The sequence below is a fragment of the Eublepharis macularius genome, chromosome 2 (assembly GCF_028583425.1).
Source record: "Eublepharis macularius isolate TG4126 chromosome 2, MPM_Emac_v1.0, whole genome shotgun sequence".
In the NCBI taxonomy this organism is placed as follows: domain Eukaryota; kingdom Metazoa; phylum Chordata; class Lepidosauria; order Squamata; family Eublepharidae; genus Eublepharis; species Eublepharis macularius.
In genome coordinates this window covers 130,198,199-130,223,622 of record NC_072791.1, presented here as the reverse complement: position 1 = coordinate 130,223,622, position 25,424 = coordinate 130,198,199, and the positions used below count along the sequence as shown (strand labels likewise).

The window sequence follows — 25,424 nt, the reverse complement described above, 5'->3', positions numbered from 1 at the left end:
ACTGCCTGGGCTCTCTCCTGTAGCGCACAAAACCATCATATAGTGAGGCTGAGCACTCTCGCAGGGGACATTCTGGGACGGGTTCCCAAGCCAGACAACGGGGCTTCCCAGGCAAGATAATAACCGCAGAGTCGCTCCTGATCTTCCTCTCTGGCTTGGGGGCCCAGATGCTCCGGAACCTTCCTACGATTGCCAGCCCCTTTCCGTACATGCCTCCTCTGCCTGAACATTACGAGTGGGGAGGAGCTCTTTCCCCGTTGCGGGGCCCGTCCACCCTCCTCCCGCCCATAAATAGCCAAGCGGCTGGATCAGCGGCACGGGCAGAGCAGACGGTGTCTGTCTTTCCTCCTCTCTTGCAGCCTGCCTGAAGCGCTTCCATCCTCTTGGCTGACCCCATGTACTCCAGCAGAATTGAAGTTCCCAGGAGGGGGCGATCCTTCGACTCCACGAACACCGCCGGCTTCGAAGAGAATCAGCTCAATAATGAGGTAGGAAACTTCTCCACCCTCGTGGAGCATCGATTTTGCAAGGTTTCCCCCACCGGTTCCGCGCGCGCTTTCCTAATTCTCAAACCAAGCACTTTCCCCGTTTGTCTGCTTTATAAAGGGATCCACATTCATCCCATAAATAAATGAGTTTTATGCGTGTGTATGCATATATAAAATTATCAGTAAACAGAGTGCTTTGAGATGGAAGATGTGAAGGATTTTGTTGTTTTATTCCTTTTTAAAAGTGGGGATTTTCTGATTTTTGGTTTGTCCAAACAAAACCACTGAAGAGCATTTTACACATACTATATTTCTATTATGAGATGATTTTTATGCACCTCTGATTTACAGATGGCTCTCTTTCCCAGATAAAATTTCAGACTAAATGGCATTCTTGATGTCCTCAGGCACATCAATTATCACACTGATCCTACTGCAACCTGAGTGATGAAGGTGGGCTGATGAATGGGAAAGTCATGTTTACCTGGCGCTGGAAGTTCCCATGATGGTGAAAAAGGGGTTGGGGAGTGGTCAGTATACAAGCACACAGATAATATTGACCAGAAGAGGATTAATATTGGGCAAGCCACCTGGCCCATCTTGTTGAAGTATTCTGTGCATTTTGAAAACTTGCTACCTGGCTATATTAATACAACTAATGGTGTCAGCTGGGTCATTTTGGACACCTGTGTAATTAAAAGTTCATCCCATTACAAGTGCTCTTTGCTGGCAGTCATACACGTAACCAGGAACCTGGGGACATGTCCTGTCCTCATGGGAGATAACTCTGTGGGAATGGTCCTGTATAGATTGGTCCTAATGGGCATGTGACTAGTCAGGGAACTATAATAAGCTGAATTTCCTGACTGTATACTTTGGAATGAGGTGCCTAGAGTAAAAACCATTTGGGCCTGTGGATATGCATCTTACAATGATCACACAGACAAACCAGAGACCCTGAACAAAGGAGCTGCAAGATGAGCAGTGAGTTGCATTCTGATCCTACCTTTGTCTTACCTGTTTCTTCACTGCCTCATGACTGTTCACTGCCAATGCTAATTTATTTCTCTTGTCCTCTCACTCCTTGCCAATGCTTATCTTGGCCATTTCATCTAGACTCTTGTGCTTCTTTACATTGCATATACTTGCTAGCTCATTAAACAATATATAAGTTAACAAGAATTGCTGGAATGGTTTACCTAACTACATCCTGTCTACTACAAATGGGGTGACCCATGAGTAAGGCACAATGTGCAATTTTCATCCTGATTTGTTAATTTTCAGCTTCTGGTAATCAGAAATATACCATATCTGAAAATAAAGGCTTTGTTTTTGGGAAACTATCCAGGATTTATTCATTTTTAAAAAGCCCGAATCTTGCCTCTTAGCATAGGTGGATGTCAAGCATATATATTAAATATAAACAATAATAAAAATACAATAATAAAAACTATAATTAAAAGCTCAATTCACAGTAAATCAGTTGTAGACCCTGATAAACTCATCTTCATTTTTAAAATCTAAACGTTTAAAAATGTGATATATGCTGGTGGCAGTTATGAGATCCAGTGGCAAGGAGTTCCATGTGTTAACTGTGAGCTAGGTAAAATAATACTTTTCTTCTTTATCTTAAATTCATTGCCCACCAATTTCAGTGGATTACCAAGCACTTCTGTATTCTGACAGGGTATAAATAGCTTCTCTCTATTCATCATCTTCACAACTCTCATATAGTTAAAACTTCTATTATGAATCTGTCTGTAATTCAAAGCAGCTCACAACAAAACACAACTAAATATAAACACCCAAGTTCAATTAAAACTGATTCCAATCAACAGTTTTTAAAGTATGTAATTAAAAACAATGCCAACTATTATAAGAACAAGATTCATATCCCTATGTAGTCTTGGGATTGCTAAGATTTAACAGGGACTTGGGGACTAGCAAGAGATAGTGCAGGGAAGGCTGGCTTAGGAGGTAAGAGGAGATTTACCTTTGCTGAACTAGTTGTTGATGTCAGCAGTTTGAATATCCACTCCTTGAAGAACAGAACAGATGGGGTCTTCAAATCAGTAAACTAACCTTGTGCTTGTCTGTTGGTACCTCTGCTTGAACAGTCTGTGGTGGCTATTTATCTGTTCTTTTTTATAAAGGACATTACTGATCCATTCAGTTGCAGCAGTAGCAGGGAAATGGGCTTGATCCTATAGTGTAGCATGCCATCTCAGTTCATGGGAGAGGTGTGGAGATCTGGCCTTGAACTTACAAAGTCAAAAGCATTGTTGACTATTAAAAAACCACAGCCTTGGGTATGGAGGCATTTTTGGTTGTGTTCTTTGCTGTGAACAACACCTAGTATAGGGTACAGGCAAGAGAAAAATGTAAAAACAATCAGACAATAAAAGCATAAACAACAAAACTACATATTAACTATAATACTACATCCCCCATCAATGATAGCTTTGGCTAGGGGTGTAAAAGCACCATCATTGCAAGGTTATTTTATTAAACCAGTTAAAACAAATGGGTTTAGAGTGAAGTAAGTACATAGATTGCATTTCTTAAGGAGGTTTCACACTAAGCATAAGGCATCTCTAGTACCCTCTTGAGGTTCATTTTGAGTTGTTTGGGATAAACATTCAATTACTAATGAAATAAGACTAAACTCCACAGTGAGATTTAATAACTTCTTTCTAGACCAATCACCTGCCAGAACTAGATTAATATGTATTCCTCTAAAGGCCCACTGAGAAATTCACTTACTAACATTATAAAAAGGCATGCATAGAATTGATTTTGAAAGAGACTGTGGATTTGGGAATCATTGTTTTTGGAACTGAAAGGTATGTGTGAGCATCTGGCTTCATGCTGGCCAGCTGAAAATGAGTGGCTTGAAGAAGAAATTGGGGAACCAGGCTAGGTAGTCATAACACTTGCCAAGTCCTACAAATTTAAGTATGTCTTTCAGTTACAATATGTCTAAGTAACTGCTTTTCTGTTACAATGTCTTTGTGATTTGTGTGTGTGTGTGTGTTGATGGGGTGACCTGGAAATACTGGCTTGGCTTCAGAGAACTATAGATCATTTTCTTTCTCCCTTTCAATGCTGCAGCCTCATGTGCCCCTTTGAAAACCCATTTGAGAAGATTAGGGACTGTTAGGAATGGTATGGGATGAGGTATAGGGAACTGCAGCAAGGGGAAATCTGTATCAATTGTCTCCCCTGCACAAGCATAAGAGCACTCTGCTCATTTTACCCTCTCCTGAGTTCAATGTGACAGCTGAACAAAAGTATAAATCTGTGCCTGTTATCTTGGATATCTCCAACAAATGCCCTTTTGCATCCTACACTTACAGCACAGTCCTAAACGTACACCCTTCTAAGTCTGTTGACTTCAACAGATTTAGAAATGTATAATGCTACTTAGGATTGCTATCTCTGTTTGGTCATTAAAATCAATCTATCTTACCACATCTCTGTACTTCATTGACTTGGGATGTGTTCCCCTTTATCTTTTGAAGTTCTGAACATGAAAATCACAGTACACTTCTGATCAACAGGACCCACAGAGAATGTGAGAAAAAATTATGTGTAGTTAAGGCCTTCATCAGACATGCCAACTTGTGGTTAGACAGAAAAGGTCAGACACAGGCTGGTTGCAGTAGTAGTAGCAGCAAATAGAGGGGAAAGTACGAGAAAAGAGCAGCCTGAAGAAAGAAGCCTGTGACATGGTAGAGGGACTGGGGCAAATGAAAACTGGAGGAAGAGGAGCCTAGCTGAGGATACAGTGGAGTTTTTAAAGAACAGCATCTTGGTGTCCTAGTTCCAGTAGGCCAGTCTTGAATGGTAAGAAATCACTAGCTTCTAAAGTGGTGCCATTGTATTCAGTACACAGAACAGCCAAGGAAGAGCCTGAGAAGAAACAATACTTCAGAACAAAGCACATAGAGCTCTGCTACCTTGAGTAGAGGTTAGCTGACATGGGAATTGAATTACCACCTCTTTTAGTGACAGTCATGTTAAAGAAATAAACCAAGTGTGCCTCTATTTCAGGTGTGTCAAATAACTATATCCTTATACTTCTAATTAATTCTTAAAGTATTTCTGTATTTTGGTTCTTGACATCCTGTCGTCTGTCTGTTCTTTGCTTAATAGATAACAAGCTCCTAGGGTATAATGAAGTGTGTTTTATCTCTGATAGTAAATGGTGGTAGCAGAATATAACATAAACGATAAAAGGAATTAAGATGTAAACGAAAATGACTTGGGTGGCTTTGGAAGTAGGTTGTGTGATGAACTGGCACAGGTGGTGAGATTTAAATACTTCAGTCCCCACTTTGTAGTGGCAGGAGGGATCATAATAAAATAATCCAGTATATAAGACTGGTTCAGAAGGTATTCAAATTGGCCCTTTTTCTTTATCTGACCCTCCCCTAGGTATGGAGCTGCATGGACAACTGGGCTATACAGCGACAGCAGCCATACTTTGTTGTGCTTACTATGATACAGCACACTTAAGCTGCATAAATGACTGCCAGTTGTTGCTATACACGGTCTGTTCTAGATAGAAGTTCCCCCCATATAACATAATGCAATGTACTCACATGGAAGAGTGGCAATACTAGTCCTACAATTTACACAGGGGGTTTATCTCTGATATTGGATGATCTCATAAAGTGTGTGTGTTCCTTGCAGTGTGCATATGTGCAAGTTGATTCAGCATGCACTGATCTTCTGTCTGTTCATGAGGGTGATGAGGCTGACTGCAGAATCATTGTAGGCTGAGCATTTTGAATGGCTAGCTTCCAGCTGTTGGCTGGAAAGAGGATTTCCTTGGGGAGAAATGTGCTTGATATTTTCAAGATCATTTCTGTACTTCTAACTGTGCCCTTTAGTGCCATAGCCATGAATGCAGGTGGCTGTTGTGCAGATGGCATTAGTATGGCAACCCACCTAGAGGTGCCAAACGGTCAGGAAAGAAGGCACATCCAGACTGATGTACTATTAACAGCAGCTTGATCTATAGAAATCAGCAGGTGATGGTTACTTAGCATGGATATAAACATTATATGTATATTTGCATACCTAATGACTAGGGTTGCCATCTCCAAGTTGGGAATTCCTGGGGATTTGGGGGGTGAAACCTGGAGATGGCAGGGTTTGGAGGGAAAGGACCTCAGCATAGTATAATTCCATAGAGTCCACCCTCAAAAGCAGCCATTTTCTCCAGGTGAACTGATCTCTGTGGCCTGGAGATCAGTTGTAATTCCAGGAGATCTCTGGCTACTACCTGGAGGCTGGCAACCCCACTAATGACTGTCATAGGCAGAGGAGTGTGTGAAAAGCACATGAGAAACTCTATGTCACACTTTTTCTTGTATTCTTTTTCTAGGCAAGTCTTCTTGTCAAAACAAGCAATATAGAAATTGCAGAGTTTGGGGGAAACTGCAAACCTCAAAGAATGTTGGTTGAGCTTTTCTTCTACATATGGATGAATGATTTAAAAAAGAATTAAAAACTCGATCCCACATGAATTAATATAACCACAGCAGGTTAAGGGCTTCCATTTTTTTTCTGGAATGGAGTGGGAATAAACAATTGAATCTATGTCTGCAGTCCTATGTACTCTAATGATTTTGTTGCAGTCATTAGAAGTTGCGTTATGTAGGCATTATATTGACAGATAAGAAAAATGCAAACACTGATACTGGTTGCATGTTCTATTGAAATGAATGGGGCCTGTTTGGAAATAAATGGATGAAGAGTGCAGGTGATCAACAACCAATATTATTGGGCATGAATGTCTTGTACTGGAAAATTCAGTGGGATAAGCTCTTTTTAAAGAAATAAGAGTTCTGCAAGCTTTACATCATTTTATCAAATACCATTTCTTTTGTAACTTTGACTTATTTAATTGTGATAATTACAATTTCTGATCATTTTTAGCTCTACAAGTCAAACTATACAATGAATGAAGACAATAAGGAGAACAAAGACAATTCATCGGAAAGAGGTAGAGCTGTTGTCATATTTTCCTTAAAGAATGAGGTTGGAGGACTTGTCAAAGCCCTGAAACTCTTCCAGGTAGGCATGCGCTGTATGCAGCAAATACAATAAAAGCAAACCTTGGCAACTTAGCATAAGCTAGCATTTTGCTATTGTATCAAGACTGTATATTATAGCAAATTGTCTCAGGTGCTTCTCTAACAAGTTGGGGATCATAGACTTCATCACCATTTTTGCCTCATATATTATCTGCTGCTTTAAATATGTACTCCTATGTACAACCATTGTTCCATGCTGCCTAATGTTAGTCCTAGAATTGATTATGTTTTGCTTCAATATTTTTTCTACTCTGTTTTGGATCCTTGCTAATGCTATGTCTTTAAACTTGTATATGTTTACCTTATGGTATTGTATTGAAATGTACTTACTTAATACTGATTGTGTTAACCTCATACTGTGTAATCTGCCTTGAGTCTCAGTGGGAAAGGCGGACTATAAATGACGTAAATAAAATAAATATAAAATGCCCCCTTCCCCAAAATGAAAATACCAGAGCCTACTCTGAAGGTCAGGATACCTGGGACTTTATGAGCATCAGTGCTAGAACAAAATAATAACGTTTTTTGGTTTTAGACACATTAGAAGATCCATAACTTGGGATTAGAAGATCCATAACTTGGGACAGCTTCACACAAAGTGCGGAAATGGGAAGCCCCACTCAGCTGCACACTTCCAGTGTAATGTGAAAAGTGAGAGTCTCCTCCCCGTCCCCCTTAGGAGGGACCTAGTGAGGTTAATAAGTTGTGCATGATGCTGAGGGGGTGATATATTCAGCAAATATGTTTCAATTGGGTAGAGCAGGAGAAAATATTCCTTTTTTTAAAAAAACAGAATATGTGTTCAAATATACAAGGTTTAGAATAATCATACTGATCATTAGTAGTATTGCCCCCTCAGTCAGAATGAAAGGCAGACACAATATTTGGGTTATAAAATGGGCTGCTTTATTAAAATTACAAACACCAAACATAAACTACTAGCGGTACAGGTCAGGCCCTGGGGTCACTCCTGGACCTCCACCCTGACCTGTCTGGGTGAGACACCCGCTGCCCTGGGTGCGAGCCATCCATCGTATGGCTGGGACCTGGCCTGGCCAGGCAAAGTGGTACACCCCTTTAAACCTCCCCCACCCGGCCGTACAGCAGCGGGGGGAGACTGGCTTGTCCAGGGGTTCCCTACCAGGGTGTCTATCCTCGCAATTGAGCCTTACAGCAGCCAGCCACTCCTGACAGACCCCTAGTCCCCACCAATGGGGAGGTGCCAAGGGTGCTCACCGGCCCACTCATTTCCCCCTAACTTCAATCCTGCTCCCAGGGAATGAACTCAGCCCCACCGTGCCAATTACCTCCCTCTTCTAACAGTGCAAGGTAGGCGAAAAAACTCCCTTCCCAAGTGCCAATCTGGGACAAGGAGAGAAAAATTCCTACCTGGCCCCAAAAGGCAACCGGCTAATCCTGCACTGAAATTGGGTGAGGTGGGTGGGCCGAGCACGAGACGCAACTGAGCGCTGAGGGGGCAGAGAAGCCTAATAAGGCTGCTGACTTCACCCCCAAGCAAAAGCCCAGATGCCCGGGTGAGTGCCTTCTGCCTTCCTCCTTCTGAGGAGTCAAACTGCAGCCCCCGGCCTGAGTGGCTGTTGCCACTGGCCAGGAGGGCCGGATTATACTTGCATTCAGTATCAGAAAGGCTGAATTCAAGTTATGAAAGTTTCAGAAGTGATGGTTCTTTTGCTTTAATAAGCAACATAGTTGATTATGTTTGACTAAACAGACTTCAGGAAGTGAGCTGAGATTTTGGTTCTCATATGCTAACTGACAAATTAACCAAAACTGTCTTATTCATCAGGAAAAGCATGTGAACCTAGTACATATAGAATCTCGAAAATCCAGAAGAAGAAATTCTGAGTTTGAAATCTTTGTAGACTGTGATAGTAACAGGGAACAGCTGGATGAGATCTTCCATGTGTTGAAATCCCATGTCAATATTGTATCTATGAACCCAGGTGCTGATTTCTCAGTACAGGAAGATGGTAAGTAAGAAATGAGAATGTGATTTATCATAAGTGCATTTGCCTTAGAAAGTGCGATTGCATGCCTGTGGGGCTGGATTTTAAAAAGCTATGGCCTTTTATTTAGCTAAATTTATGACTTCTGTCTCCTTTAGAGAATACTCATTTGTCTTTTTATTCAACATTCCACTTGGGATAGGTAACAGTAGGAGTTTCTTATAGTACAGGTCTGGATAGACTTAGTGGATAGTGTAAATGGGATACAGTTTAATAAATGGAAGATGGAATAATATATGGCTAACCAAACAGTCACAAACTATCAAGTTATAAAGTTGTATGTGGAATGTGTGAAGGACCCTTGTAGTTACAGCAGTCTTTGCAATAATAAATAAAGTTGTTTAAAGAGAATCTGTAAGAAGGAAGGGATGGTTAATTTGAGAGAAAATGCTGTTTAGCATGATTTCCCTTTATGCAGGGTTCACTTTTCTACTTGCCTCACTGTCTTTTTATAAAAAGTGTTTCAAGTTGGTAACTCTGCTGGCCTGCTGTAAAACAGCAGGATTTGAGTTGAGGGGCATCTCAGAGACCAACAAAATTTTCACGATATAAGCTTTCAAGAATCAAAGCTCCTTTGTTCAGACTCTTCTGGGATCTGAAGAAGAAAGCTTTGACTCTAAAAAGCTGATACCCTGAAAATCTTGTTAGTCTCTGAGATGCCACTTGACTCAAATCCTGCTATAAAAAGTGTGTTAATTTCCCCCCAGGAAATATGAATGCTCTAAACAGGTAAAGGTAGTCCCCTGTGCAAGCACTGAGACATTACTGAACCATGCGGGACGTCGCATCACAACGTTTTCTTGGCAGACTTTTTTATGGGGTGGTTTGCCTTCCCCAGTCATCTACACTTTACCCCCAGGAAACTGGGTACTCATTTTACCGACCTTGGAAGGATGGAAGGCTGAGTCAACCTTGAACCGGCTATTTGAACCCAGCTTCCGCCAGGATTGAACTCAGGTCGTGAGCAGAGCTTGGGCTGCAGTACTACAGCTTACCACTCTGTGCCACGGGGCTCCTTTTATGAATGCTCTACAGTCCTGTATATACAACTGAACTGGATCACAACCTACCATTAAGTTTTCCTGTATGTAATGTTTTGCTGTTTTTTTAAATATAACCTTTGCCTTTGGACCTTCAGTTCAGTTTCTCCTGACCTTAAACTTATACCCAGGGTTGCCAGGTGTCTGGTTTTTACCCAGACAGTCTGGTATTTTTATGGACTGTCTGGGGGAAATGTACTGAAAATACGGGCATCTGGAGGGGAAGAAGAGGAGGAGGAAGGGAATGGAGAGGAAGGGGGGAGCAGCAGCAGTAGTGGAGGGAGAGCCCAGAAAGAGCATGCCTTCATTTTGCCACAGTGGAGGGGAGAGAAAGCACAGGAAGTGTTGAGGCACCATTCCGCTCTTCTCAACCCCACCATGCTGGGACCAGGAGCATGCACAAAGATGAGTCCTGGAATGAGTACCACCTCCCACTCTCTCAGGGGCTGGTGTTTTCCCAGAGCCCATCTGGTAAACTTACTTATACTTCAGCAGGGCTCTGATTACAACCAACACTTTTTTTATTTCCACTCACACAGAACTTCAGGTATTCTCTACTTTACCCAATCTTTTACCTTGAGAACACCTTCTCTTTTCTATTGTTTGTATGGCCTATATATTACTGTCTTCCTTATTTCCTTGAAGGTTTTCATTGCCACCAAAGGCTTCCCCTTAGCCCTCCTTAATTTAACTAGCTTGTTATAAATGGTAGTTTGAGGGAATGATCAGTGTGTGAGGGTGGCTGTGAGGAAAAAAAGGGATCTTTCTTGCTTAAACAACAGTAGAATTTATTTATAAGTACATAATCATAATGGTTGCAGAGTTTTCATAAGGGTATTGTTTTTCTGAAATCAACAGTAGTTTCAAAAATAATTATATCTTCTTAAAGGTATATTTATACTCAGTCACAGAATGTAATTTTCTACACAAATATCATGGGAGTAGTGGGATTTCAGCCAGCACAGTGCTGATTCACAGCCCAACAACTTAACCACTATGCGACAGTAGCTCTAAATTAAGTGTAGGATTGTACAAGAGAGCTTCCTGGGCGATATTCCTAATATTATAGGCAATTATGATGGGCAATGATTCCTTACATCTCTCCCTGTTATTTTTGCCCCCTCCCCAATTGCTGAGTAAATTATAAACAAGTGCTGTTTTCTTTCTTATGTATTTAATTCACTTTTGTCTCTTCTGAAAACAAAACATGTATAATGGGAAGCAGAGAGTGGACTTGAATATGTTCTTGTTACCAAAACAAATATAGGTAAAGCCAGTCTCCTCTATGTTCCATTTGTATATGCAGGAGAGATAAAAACATGACACAGAATTTTATTGACAGCAATGTTTTTTACCTCCAAGAAAAAACAGCATCATAGCACATACTCATTCTGGTTATGGGAATAAGAGCCTTAAGATACTAATTTCATGTGAACTGTAACAAAGCCACTTTAATTGCAGAGCTTGGTGAACTATCTCCTCCCTTATTTTTAATACCCCAATATTTCTTTACACCATACATACCACAGGAGGAAATGCTTAGTGCTGTGCATGTGTCAGATAGGACATATCTCATGTCTTCTGTAATTGGCTTCTAAATAGTTAGATCTCATTTTTAGCCATCATAGCTAGCCTCGAAAACAGCGTTTCCTTGTCCTTACCAGCTTAGTTTCACTAATGACTTTGCGGTTCTGTCTGTTCCTTAGACATGGAAAATATCCCCTGGTTCCCCAAGAAGGTTTCAGATTTGGATAAATGTGCAAACCGTGTTTTGATGTATGGATGTGAACTGGACGCCGATCATCCAGTGAGTATATTTGTATGTGGTTTTACTTGCACAATTCTAGTTGTTTTTAAAAAAATTTCCTATAGAAATCTAACTTTGAAGGTCTAATACTTTAGATTTGCAGTCTGTTATAAAAGTTAGTTATCTTATAAACATACTAATATTAAAATCATGCAGGCTGTGATTGTAGCTGAAATGGGATCTCTGCAGATACATAGCTGTTTTTCCAAAATGTGTTATCACTGTCCACAAAAGATCAGAGGAACTCAATATGGTCAATAACTGGTACAACTTTGGCTTTGCTTTGCTTGGATGGGCATGCACAATTTCTAATGCTCCCTTGAAGCAAATCTCTTTCAAGAATGGGAGAGGGGAGATGCTGGAAGTAGTAGCTGGGAGATTCCTCAGATTATATAGATTTATCCAAAACATAAGCAGAGAGAAGAAAAAAAGAGGTGCATAAATCACTCCAAAGTTCTGAAAAATGTATAGTTCGAAAGGACTAAAACAATTTCTTGAACAGCCCTTATTTTCAATGAAGATTATGCAGTTTATTTTTAGGTTCTGGTATGGAGTTACTAAACTGCTAATCCATACTCTTAACAAATGTATTTAATTACAAAATGCACTTCCATAATTAGTTAACAGTTTCCTGTTATATTTGAGAGGTTTCCCCTATGTCACAAAGTGCTCTTCTTCTTCATAGCTGCTTTGGTAGAACTAAAGTGACACTTTTTCTTTGGGGCACAAACAAGTTAACCACACAGATTAACCTGGGTTATACTTTTTATTCCATTATCAGGGCTTCAAAGACAATGTTTATCGCAAGAGACGGAAGTACTTTGCAGACCTGGCTATGAATTATAAACAGTACGTGTCAATGATTAAGTAAGACAATTCTTGCTATAAAAAATTAGGGTAGATTCACTAAATGTGTTTGGTATTGCTATGGTCTCCCCCTTGAGTGGTGGGAAATTCAAGGCAAAAATTCAAGGCAGATTTTGTAGTGCCTGGGTAATATGCAAGACAGTACTAGAGTTGTAGGGTGGTGGTATTGTGATAATCTGTTGTTGAACATACTGTGAAATATGGAACATACAGGCAAGCCAGTTCCACACCAAGATTGGTTTAGCACCTCCAAAATCTTATCAATTTCTAGCACAGCAAAATTAAAATAGATGCAGAGAAGTCAGCCGTGTTAGTCTGTGGTAGCAAAATCAAAAAGAGTCCAGTAGCACCTTTAAGACTAACCAATTTTATTTTAGCATAAGCTTTCTCGAAAGCTTATGCTAAAATAAAATTGGTTAGTCTTAAAGGTGCTACTGGACTCTTTTTGATCTTCAAAATTAAAATAGTTTCCCACAAAAGTCTCTGGGTTAGAACAGGCAAAAGGGCTTTAGCTCTCATCTTTTGGAATATGGGTGTTACTCACAGTCCCCCCCTGTTCAGCTAACAATTCAGTTGAGGTGATGCTACCACATTGCCCAGTGTTCACACCTTAGCTAAGCTAAGGCTGAGATAGGGTGCATTTCTCTACTCTGCATAACAATGTAATGGGCATTAACAATATTAATTTACAACAGTCCAGTGTACTTAGATCCAGAGGAGTGTACTTAGGTTTCCCCTTCTCTTTTGCCTGAAGGGAAGATGTGTAGGGAGGAATAGTTGTAGGGGAAGAGACAAATTGTAAGAAAGAAAACAAACTTTGCCTCCTTCTTTGTTTGTGTACACCCTGCCTCTAGAACAGTGGTTTTCAAACAATACTAAGGAATATTAAAGTTACCTGAATTTCTGTGATGGAAAATCCACTTGTAAATAATTAGTTATCTCTAAATTAAAGCTGACCAACATCTCAGAGACAAGCATCACAGCATATTTAAGCAAAAGTGCTTAGGGCAATGAGGATTCTCAGTACCTTCTGAGATTTCTATAGCTCACGACTATCATGAGCCAGCCAGGAATCTGCTGATAGACTGGGATGTACCTTCTGCTGACTCTTGCTTTAATATGTAAACCACTTGTCCTCTCTGAGAAACTTTGTGGATGTTTTAAAGCCATTATTTCTTATTACAGTGGTGATCCAATTCCAAAAGTTCAATTCACTGAAGAGGAAATCAGCACTTGGGGCACTGTATTCCGTGAGCTCCATAAGCTTTACCCAACCCATGCTTGCAGAGAATATCTTAAAAACCTACCTTTGCTAACCAAATACTGTGGATATCGAGAAGATAACATACCCCAGCTGGAGGATGTATCTTGTTTTCTAAAAGGTAATGTGTGGAATCTTTGACGGATAAGCTGTCCCAGATAAGTAGTGTTGTCATGACTGAGTAGCTTGGTAAAGGTATAAAAGATGTTAAGAGTAGAGATTGGCGCGAACAACAATTTGAACCAAAAAAAGCCACGAACAGCCCAATCTGCTGTTTGCGAACAAGCTGTTTGTGAGGCCCCATTCTAAATGAACAGGTGGTCGTTGCAAGCCTCGTTCGTTGCTGTTCGTCAAGCCAGACAGTCTGGTACCTGCAATCAGTTCCCTTGGCAACGTAGGCAGGGATTTTCTGAACTCTGTCTGAACTCCTGCTGTTGCCCTGGAAACCCCAATCTAAGCCCAATTTAGCTTGATAGGCAGGTCTTCCTCCCAAGTGTGGAGCTCCAAATTTGTTACAAGAAAGCAAAGACCATAGGGGAGGAGGGGACTCCCAGCTCTGGCTAGTCTTTGCAGACAGTGGAGAGGGAAAGATAGCTGCTGTTGGCATTTTGATAGAGAGACAGGGAGAGTGCATTGGAGCTTGAATTTTCTTTCTGTGTGGTGGGATATGGATCTACCCCTTCAGGTTCCAGGGCTGCAGCCAGGCTCTGGGGCCAAGCTACTATTGGTACCTTTCCTTCTGCCTGCTCAGGTAGGGTTTCTGGGAGTGGTGCGGTAGGGATCTACCCCTTCAAGTTCCAGGGCTGCTGCCAGGCTCTGGGGCCAAGCTATTTTTTATTGGTACCTTTCCTTCTGCCTGCTCAGGTAGGGTTTCTGGGAGTGGTGCGGTAGGGATCTACCCACTCTCAGGTTCCAGGACTGCTGCCAGGCTCTGGGGCCAAGCTATTTTTTATTATTGGTACCTTTCATGGTGCCTGCTCAGGTCAGGTTTCTGGGAGTGGTGCAGTAGGGATCTTGACCAAACTTGGATGATGGCTGAAGGAGAGCCTGCTGGCCCCTACGAACAGCCAACCACGAACATGTTCGTGATCAGGGCCATGTTCGTGGTTATTCGTGAGTCCCTGTTCGTGGATGGCAACGAACAACAAACATCATGTTCGGGTTTTTTTTTTTTTCTGTTCGTGCCCATCTCTAGTTAAGAGGTCTACAAGAAGGTTGAATTGCTGGTACTAGGGTGTCTTATTAGGAGTTTCAGAAGGAAATTTATGTTCTAAAAACTAATATTTCATTTTAAAAACATGAAGCCCTGTCTCAGTCAATAAAGCTTTATACTAGCAGTTGATTGTCAGAGGGTAACTTGAACTGTTTCTATTGGTTATGTCAAAATGTACAGATGTTTTTACATTCCTAAATTCATGATTATTTTATAAATGTTCTCTTCATATTTTCCATGAACAAAGCAGTGTGTAATAAAATCATGAAATAGAATCATAAGCAAAGCGTTGATCAAGTTATAAAAGCTCTTCAATCATATTGCACAGCAATACAAAATTACAAGATATAGTCATATTGTCCATCTTTCAGAAGATCTATCATTGGATCTCCCAGGATTTTACTGCTGAGAGTCCAAAATACCTTGAAGATCTGTCATATTAGACTAGAAATCTCTCAACAAGTTGAACCTTAAAATGCAGCTGCAGTTTGATGAGCCAGTTAAGTGGTTTGATGAGCCAGTTAAGCGGTGTAGAGGTTAAAAGTGCAGGACTCTTATCCGGAGAGCTGGGTTTGATTCCCCACTCCTCCACTTGAAGCCAGCTGGGTGACCTTGGGTCAGTCACAGCTTCTAGGAGTTCTCTCAGCCCCACCCACCTCCCAGGATGTTTTGTTGTGGGGATGATAATAACATACTCTGTAAACCACTCTGAGTGGATGTTAAGTCATCCTGAAGGGCAGTATATAAATCGAATGTTGTTATTATATGTTGTTGCTGTTATTATTATTATTATTATTAGTGGACTCGATTTGGAAAGTTATCTCCCTGGGGTTTATGTGTCAGTCCTTTCTTCTCCACATGCCATTTCCTTGATCCAAATCATCACCCTCTCATGGCTGATTTCTGATGAAACTGAACAGATCCAATTGCAGCTTCCCCGTGTACCTTGTTGGCCTGAAAGGAGAGGAATTAAAAATGGCTTTGAGGCCATAGTGTTGAGAAAGTAGCCATTAATCTTTCCTTCATGTTCTTTTTCAAAATGGAAGTTGGCTCCCCAAAACTGCTGTTAGCTTGAGTTGGAAGAGAAAGACAAATTCAGTGCAGGTTTTCTGCCTCCTCCCATTAGGCAGTACTAAGCTAGACTAACTCTGTATACTAATGGATTTACCTTTCTCTGCTGCCTTCCCACCCAGCTCAGGTTCTCCAGGGCAGCAAATAATCAAACACATCTTTAAAAACTTTCAAACACCTAATGTAAAAACAATTAACAAAAACACAGCCACAGTTAATATACATAGGAAGGAAGATCAGTGAGAGAATGCCAGACAAAACAGATAAGCCTTCACCCACAGGTGGAAGTCAATGATAGAAGAAAAAGGTAACTCTCCCTAGGAATTCCAATGTTTTGGTGTCACAACCAAGACGGGCCTTTCTTGGGTTGCCACCCATCTAGCCTCAGATGGTAGAGGCGCTTAAAGCAAGACCTCTGAAGATGACCAGAACAAATGGGTAGGTCCATATGGGAGAAGGTGGTCCTTCAGGTATGCTGGTCCTAAGCCGCAGAGGGCTTTACAGGTCAATACCAGCATCTTGAATTGAGTCCAAAAGCTAATCATGAGCCAATGTAGATGGAACAAGACTGGAGTGATACAATCCCTATGACCCACTCCAGTCAACATTCTAGCTGCAGAATTCTGTACCGGACAGTATTCAAAGTGTAGCACTTCCATTAGTGTCACTTCGATTGTTACCTAGATGCCACTTACACGGCATCTGTTCAGGATTTTCAGTGCTTCTATGTCTCTTTGTTGCCATGTTTTCTGGTTCAGCCTTCTCTTGAGCAATCTGGCAAAGGGCCTGCATGTTATTTTACCTTGGTCTTCTCACCCCGCTCTCCCATGTCTCTATGCAAGGTTCCTACCAGAGGCCTACAGAAACCTCCATGAGGCTATAATACTTTTTAATAAGTCTCTTGGGTAGTCTGTTCATGGACATGTTTGCCCAAAAACAACTGATTTGAGTTCAGTGGGGCTTACTGTCAAGTAAATCAGCTCAAGATTGCAGTCTTAATATCACCTCTATTATTATCAGTTTTTAAGTGCCATAATGGAACAATCTCCCCAGGGAAGTGTGCCTGGCCCCCTCATTTGCTGTCTCCAGAAAGCAGGTGAAGACTGTTTTATTTAAGATGGCTTTTCTTTTGCCACTTTTTAATGCATAGATGTTTTTTAACTGGGTGTTTGATGTATTTTTATGTTTGTTTCTGTTTTACGTTGTAAGTCACTAAGAAATAGTAACTAATAAATGTTTTGTATAAGTAAATCAATAAAGTCAGTAATTCTGCTTCCCCCCCCTTAGAACGCACTGGCTTTACCATCCGTCCTGTTGCTGGATATTTGTCACCCAGAGATTTCTTGGCAGGCTTAGCGTTCAGAGTATTTCACTGCACTCAATATGTTAGGCACAGTTCGGAACCACTTTACACACCAGAACCGTAAGCAGCTATTTCTATGCTTGTTACAAGTGATTTGTACATTATGTTTGTGGACAACTGCTTGACAGTCAGGACAATACTAAACCTAGATGTACATTACAAAATCTATGATTAGGCATCTAAGAGCTAAACCACACGAGACAAATTACACAAGGAATTTCACCTCTCTACAGAGCCGGCTAGATCGCTCCTCAGAGGGTTTTTTTAAATTTCCTCTTTGCCTCCCTAGAGGTTCTGTCAATTATTAACAGAGGTAAAATTAAAAAATGCTCTGAGGAGCAATCTAGGCGGCTCTGTATAGAGAGGTGAAATTCAAACTATGCTTTCCAGCTAACATTGTGTCTCCCTTCACTTGAGCATCCTCTTGTAATTTGTCTTGTGTGGTTTAGCTGTGAGTTTCAAAGATATATGATATACGGGTTTGTAAGGGGGGAGGTTGAAGTGATGTTGTAATTGAAGATTTGCAAAAACATTTAACATTGACTTAGTTCTTGCAATATTGTTCCCATTCTTCAGTATGATTGAGGAAATGAAAATAAGTTTAGATTTGACACACCTTAACCTTAACATAAAAAACAAGGTAGTAGGATGGGAAAACTGAAACTCAGATCTTCAAAAATTGCATTATCATGAAGCACACTGAGTTAGAAAAAGAAGTGCAAGCTTGTAGCTCAATAAACTACTTTGTTGGAGTTTACTCAGCAGGAAGTAGGCCTCTTTTAAAACAGTAGTCTCCATTATGGTATTGATCATTTTCTTTACTGGCTGAGTCAGTTCACATGGTTATTCAACCTGGACATTTTTTCCTTGTGGTGCAGAAGAGGCATGTGTAACCCCAACTCATGCATACAATGTAACAAGAGTTTTTCATGTGAAGGTTAGCTTCATGTGGTTGTCCTCCTCCTTTTTTGAAAGGGGAAGGAGAAATTAAACATATCTATTCATACAAGCCTCCCTATGGAGACAAAGTCAAGTATGACACCATTTGTCATCTGTTTGACACCTTTCCATTATAAGATTATGTGAATGTCTCTTGCCGACATCTGTATTCCTTCTCCCCATCTACACCCATATTGCATATAGCTACTTAACAATTTCTAAGCATTGAAGTCAATGGGCTTAGAAGGGTGTAAACTCTGCTTGAGACTGCATTATAAATCACCTTGCAATGATGTGTCCTATATTTTACACTAGAATAAGTGTTAGTCTTTATGGTGCCCCAAGTTGCTTGGTGGTCTTATCATCCTAATGTTTTACAATTATTGAATTTTCCAGCAGTTATTATCTAATATATTGGACTAGAGGTAGGCACAAACAGCAATACAAACAAAAAAAGCCACAAACAGCCTGATCAGCTGTTCGCGAGCAAGCTGTTCATGAGGCCTCATTCCTGACAAACGTGTTCGTTTCAAGCCCTGTTCATGGTATTCATCAGCCATTTGTCAAGCCAAACAGTCTGGTGCCTTTCAATCAATTCCCTTGGCAACAGTAGGCACGGACTTTCTGAACTCTGTCTGAACTCCTGTTGCCCTGGAAACCCCAATCTAAGTCCAGGGGCACTTCACCTCCGACTCAGCTGCTTGTCAGGGAAAACCCTGATGAGGGCTGATTGCAGCCTGCCGGGGTTTCCAGCCGGAAGGAGGGAGACTTTGAAGGGAAGGAGGTTCCCCATGCCATTTGCAAACGGCGGCGTGGGGAACTTTTTTCCCTTCAGAGTCTCCCCTCCCTCCCTCCAGCCGGCTGAAAGGAGGGAGACTTTGAAGGGAAGGAGGTTCCTCACACCGTTTGCAAATGGCGCAGGGAACTTTCTTCCTTTCCAAGTCTCCCCCCTCCCTCCCATGAACAGCCAACATGTTCGTGGTTGTTCGTGATTCCCTGTTCGTGGATGGCAACGCACAATGAACATCATGTTCGGGTTTTTTTCCTGTTCATGCCCACCTCTATATTGGACTACACTGTTTTTACACGCTAGATTAGAAGAAGGCAATGTAGCTGGTTCAACATTAGTTCCTTCCCTCTCTCATGTTTTTCCAGTGATACCTGTCATGAACTTCTGGGCCATGTCCCTCTTCTGGCTGAACCCAGCTTTGCACAGTTCTCTCAGGAAATTGGGTTGGCCTCACTTGGAGCATCTGATGAAGCTGTTCAAAAGCTGGCAACTGTAAGTAGAAAATGTAACACCCAGCTGCATATTCCTCAGTTCCAGTGTTCCCATGTTAAACATCCCTGTTAGCAACCTCAAGTATTTAAAAAAAAAGAATGGTGCACAGGCTGAAAATGTATAAGAACAAAAGAAGCATATTATCCCCAATTCTTCTAGAGAGGGCATCATTTCTAGCCAAAACTAAGCACTTTTAAACATCACTGACACCAATGGAGGAGGTTAAGCATATGTTAAACTACGTCACAGGAGCAAACAGAGCTTTGCTGTGCTTTAAGTATAACTAGATTGTGCCCATCGTAAAAACAAGCAGCAGAAATGACCCAAACAGAATGAAGTATCACAAAATTGCCTCTTGACTGATCACACATCTGTAAGATGGCACTAACTAGTTTGATGTTGCATGTTATTTTTATTACTCAAAACTCTGCCAAAATCACTCCTATTTAATAATTCCACGTTGTGTGAAGGCAGGGTTATTAAAGTCCACATTACAGGGTATGAGGAGGCATGTGGGGTATCAGTCTGCTCTTCTTTTTAAATATATTGGAATATGGGGTTACTATGGCTTCTCCTGCCCCTTCTCATGTCCCACTGTCTGCTCCTCTCCCTGCAAGACTCTACTATGTTATACAGCAAGTGGGGAGTAAGTGGCCAAATGAAAGGACCAATGGAGCAATGGGTGGGAGAGGCCACTGCTGCTCTTTCTTGCAAACCAGTGGTAAATTTAAGGAGAGGGACTCTCCAGACTGAAACAGCAGTTTGATTTCCATTTCTGAGCCATTGCCATTTCCTTTGTGGTTAAGCTAAATAACCTGGCCATTTTTATGGAGAAACCTTAAGTCCATGACCCTTCAGTGTGTGTAGGATTATTTATTTATTTAACTCTCATGCAAGAAAAAATAATACCTAACATATCTCTTGTGTTTGGCCAAGTACAATCCCTGTTTTCTTCTACCCTATGTTTTGGGGCTAGAAAGGCTGGAACAGTTGCCAGCCTAGGGCTTTTCTGAATCCAGAGTCTGGACTGTTTATAAAGACAGGGGAGGAAGTTAAATGAGGAGGGAAAGTATCCCATACCAGTTGGCGGGAGGATGGTCCGCATGACTTTGAATTTGAATGCACTGAATAAGTCTCTAAAGTGTTTATGCTCCACTTTCTCCAGGAGAGGGAGCATGAAACCACTCAATACTCAAGTATTACCATGTGTTAAAGACTCGCTTTCCTTTCCTCTTAATTCTCTTTTTAGTGCTACTTTTTCACTGTGGAGTTTGGCTTATGTAAACAAGAAGGCCGGCTAAGAGCCTATGGGGCTGGGTTACTCTCTTCTATCAGCGAACTAAAGGTAAGGCCTAAAATGTTTTCTGGTTACTGTTACTGGGTCTGTTAAAAATGTTTTACATCCAAGTCTTAACATCATCTGTACTAAGATGCCTGCAAGAAAGCCATATCACATTGTTGAAGATTCAGGGGCATTTTGAAGGACACGTGATCAGTTTACGCTGGTCCCTTGTCAGGCCTGTTGGGCTTCACTGTCATCTTGTATAACTCGATGTGCTCTCAGCATTCAAGTATCTTCTCAACACTCTCTAGAAGCAGAGCTACCATTCCCCTTGGTGGTAGGTGAGAAGTGGTGAGAGGGAGGGTTTCCAGCTATGGGTTGGGAAATTCATGGAGATTTGGGGGTGGAGCCTGGGAAGGTAGGGATACCAGACCTTCTGTTATAGTGGGAGACCTCCTGACATCTGACTTCATTGCCCATTGGTATCTGAGGTAACTGTGGAAAGAAATGGTTGCGGGGGGGGGGGGGATAGAGTGCGCACCAGTGTTGCACTAGCACACTTACATCACTTCTGGTATTAACTGGGGGTGATATCAGCTTGCCAGCATGCCATTGGTGGACCAAGATGCGCCTCCAGTTTCTGCCAGAGCTTGCCAGCGGAGAGCAGAATTTGGGGAGTAGAGGGGCCTCAGCAGGGTTGTTACAGAAGGAAGGGGGGAAGGTGGCTTTCCTTGTTGGGAAACTCCATTAGGGTATAATGCTATAGAGGTCATCCCTTAAAGCAGTCATTTTCTCCTGGGGAACTATCTCTGTAGTTTGGAGATAGGTTTGCCATGATATTGGGAGGTCTTCCTCCAGTAAGGAATTGCCAGACACTCTATGGTAATTCCTAGAGCTACTCTTTGTCACTTCCAGATTGCCCATGTCACTTCCACATACAATGTTGCTTGTCCCTGTCCCCAGCCCTCCCATTCAGTGCTGGGCTCAGCCTGGTAATCTTATATGGAGATCAGCTGTAATTCTGGGAGATCTCCAGGCCCTATCTGGAGGTTGGCGACCCTGTCCAGAAGGGGTTAATGCAGGGGGAGATGAATAGATCTTGAGAACCAGTATGACCTCATAGAAAGCAAGTAGGATCAGGATTGCATTCAAATCTCCATTCAGCTCTTAGGCTCACTGGATGATTGAGCCAATCACTTTCTCTTGGCCAAACCTACTAATTGTGATAGTGAGAGGAGAAATGCACATGTCACCTTAAGCTCCTTGGAAGAGGGACTTGATAGAATCACAGTAAATAGCAGTGGTGAGTAAGTTGTCTTTCAGGAACATTTTTCTGTCATTACCAATCTCCTCACTGAGAAACTTTGATAAGTTCCAGAAACCCAGTCTGAAAACTAGGACCATGTCTGTGTTACACATGTAATGGTACCAAGGGTTGTTATCTCCTTTCACCTGTCTACATTTGAATTACCTGTACTTCTCAGTAAGCTTTGCTGACCTTAAGTTTTTAGACATTTCTTCATGTACTCCCTAGATACAGCATGTTCTTAATCAGGTTTTTAAAATCACATCACATGAGCAGGGCTAGTTTACCAGTTGATCATCACTCCAATCCTAAAACAAGTTTACTCTGAATTTGCTTTGATTACCGTTTCATGCAGCTCTTTGTGCCATGTTACATAATAAAATGTTGCTCAGTTTACATACAAATGGCTAAAGGAGGTTCTGCAATATTTATTAAGGATTAATTAATGTAATTACAGAAATGATAGCTAATATCCAGATTTCAACTACAACATAACGTCACACTTTTCATCACATCATCTCTGAAGATGCTCTCCTGACAATGTCTATAATACGTGCTAAATGTAACCTTTGAAATGTTTTGCTTTGTCTGCTGAGCAGCATGCACTCTCTGGAAATGCCAAAGTCAAGCCCTTTGATCCCAATGTCACCTGCAAACAAGAATGCATAATCACAACATTCCAGGATGTTTACTTTTCTTCTGAAAGCTTTGAAGATGCAAAAGAAAAGATGAGGTGAGGTCTCCAAACTTGTTAAGTCTGTGGGTACTTTTAGAATTATGAGACAGGGTAATGGGTGCCATTACAAAATTGGTGCCATAGGGTATGGAGCCTATCACAAAATTTTAGGAGGTTCTACAAAATATTAGATTTTCTAAGCCAAGCATCCTCTGATGACCGAGGGAGCTGTTTCTGAATGGGTGCTCCTTGTTATCCTCCTGGGCTCTTCTGAAACTCTTCCAATGAAGTAGCAGAACACTGGGATCAACACTTTGGTTTTGGGAAGAGATGCAGTTTGGCATCTGCTTTCAAAGAGAGATGAAGAGCTTGCTCCCTGAGCAGCCAAGGCTGCCAAGCCCAGAGACATACAGCCAGGCTACAAGTGATGAATGACACAGGTTGGACACTTGTCAGCTTCCCTCAAGTTTTAATGGGAAATGTAGGCAGCTTGGTGGAATGTTGGACAACTGACAGTTGAAAAGTTCATTGGACAGCAGTCGGAGAGCCAAGCTGTAAAACCAGGATGCCTACATTTCCCATCAAAACTTGAGGAAAGCTGACAAGTGTCCAACCTGTGCCATTTGTCACTTGTAGCCTGGCCCTAAGTCTGTCTGTGGCCATGCTAGAAGTGCACAGCTGTGATGCACCTGCTCAGAATGAGTTTGGTGCTTCATTAGCTAGCTGGTAAGGAATGATCTGAAGCTTTCTGGGTTTTTTTCTGTTCCATTCATGACTCTTTGGATTCAAGACACAAGCAGGCATCAAGAATCATGCTGGCAGGAGCCATGTTGGGCATTGTACTGCTAGAATAATTTCTCCAGTTAGCCAAACCACATCTGTTTTTTTAAAAAAACTATACTTCGGTCAGGACAGAGATGGAAAAATAAATAAATTCAGGGTTACTAGTATCAACTTCTGCAATGTTTTTCACTATGAAAGTGCCCCCCCCCCCATAGAGCCACTTCCATACTAGGACACTTTTGTGTGGCATTATTTTACACAATCAGCTGGAAGCAGAAATGAAACTGAGATTCCACATGACACTAGATTCTCCATTAAAATCTAGCAGCGTTTATTCCATAGAAAAAATCCTACTATATTATTTAGAAGTAAGTCCTATGTAAAATGTAAGTTTTAACAATAACAACATTCGATTTATATACTACCCTTCAGAAAAACGTAATGCCCACTCAGAGCGGTCTACAAAGTATGCCATTATTATCCCCACAACAAAACACCCTGTGAGGTAGGTGGGGCTGAGAGAGCTCCAGAGAGCCGTGACTAGCCCAAAGTCACCCAGCTGGCTTCAAGCGGATGAGTGGGGAATCAAACCTGGCTCTCCAGATTAAGAGTCCCACACTCTTAACCACTACACCAAACTGGCTCCCAGTTTTACATTTGTTCCTTTGTTTCATAGTCTGATTATCTCCTGTTCTCTTGCACATACAACAGCAACTAATCATTGTTATTTATTAATCTTGGTAGGATTAGTTTTCACTTTGCAGCCAGAACTTCTTGCTCATTATTTAAAATATTTTTTATTATTGTAATAGCATGATTATGACATTGCATTCATCAAAATGAGCATCAATTTTGATTCCAAAGTGCAAAGCAGTATTTCAATTGCTCCTTCAACAAGAATCGATAATTGATTTAGAAATGTAGCAATCAGCTGCAAGAGAACAGAAAATAACTTATTTAAGCTAGAAGCAGGAAGGAAGGAACAACATGTAAAGGGATAGGAGTAGTTTGTCCATCTGGGAGAAGTAGATACTGCAATAACATTTTTAAAGTGAAGACCGGTTGCCATCTACATCAAGCAGTTTCTCTGTCAAAACTGAGTGAACAAATGATATGAATTCTAGACTAAATGGTTAGCTTGGAAGCAGACCTAGAGAATATGCATAATTTCTACCTATGTTGTTGCAACTATTGTGCATGTGTGAGAGAGCAAGAGACTTATACAAGGAATTGTAATTGGTTGAAAGATGAGGGGAGCTTCAGCTGATTTTCATTATTTTTCCCTGTTTTAACAGAGAGTTTGCAAAGACAATCAAGCGGCCCTTTGGAGTGAGTTATAATCCATATACTCAAAGTGTGCAAATCCTGAAAGACACAAGGAGCATTGCTACTGTGGTGAATGAACTGCGGCATGAATTGGACATTGTCAGTGATGCCCTCAACAAAATAGGCAAGCACCTGGGAATCTAACCTATCCAAGCACCATCATCTATTTGGTGCTCTGTGGCTACAAATTTTATTTCATTTTAGATATGGAAATGCATGAGTGCTTGACACAGAATTCCACTTTTCAAAACTGAAAGGATAAAGAAAGGATTCTCTTTTAATCCTTGCCTTCATTGAAGCATTCTTATCAAAGTTTAGATGCTACTTTCCCCTTTCTCTTTGCCAGACCCACCACCACTCATTGAAAGCTGATTTGTTTGGCTTTAGAAAAGATAATATAGGATCTTAAGAACTGCTACACTGCAACTGGCTAGTGGTCCATGTAGACTATTAGCTGGTCACCTGTAATGACTAATACTAGTTGGTACAGCAGAAGGAGTACAATTCTGTCATTGTATTTCTCACAATCCTGTTTAATGTCCAATGATTTGTTTTTGGGCCAGAACATAAGTCCCATCTAACTCAGTGG

General features: G+C 41.3%; 1 protein-coding gene across 1 annotated transcript; it reads left to right on the top strand.

The window, feature by feature from the left end:
- The first annotated feature begins 390 nt into the window (after positions 1 to 390).
- TPH1 (tryptophan hydroxylase 1) lies at positions 391 to 24,987 on the top strand. The gene is made up of 11 exons (XM_054971930.1): positions 391 to 488; positions 6,435 to 6,572; positions 8,400 to 8,583; positions 11,366 to 11,466; positions 12,248 to 12,315; positions 13,519 to 13,715; positions 17,166 to 17,301; positions 19,336 to 19,462; positions 20,712 to 20,807; positions 22,650 to 22,783; positions 24,805 to 24,987. Exons 1-11 carry the CDS (start codon positions 396 to 398, stop codon positions 24,977 to 24,979), a joined length of 1,449 nt encoding a protein of 482 aa, XP_054827905.1. The 5' UTR covers positions 391 to 395; the 3' UTR covers positions 24,980 to 24,987.
- The last annotated feature ends 437 nt before the right edge of the window (positions 24,988 to 25,424 follow it).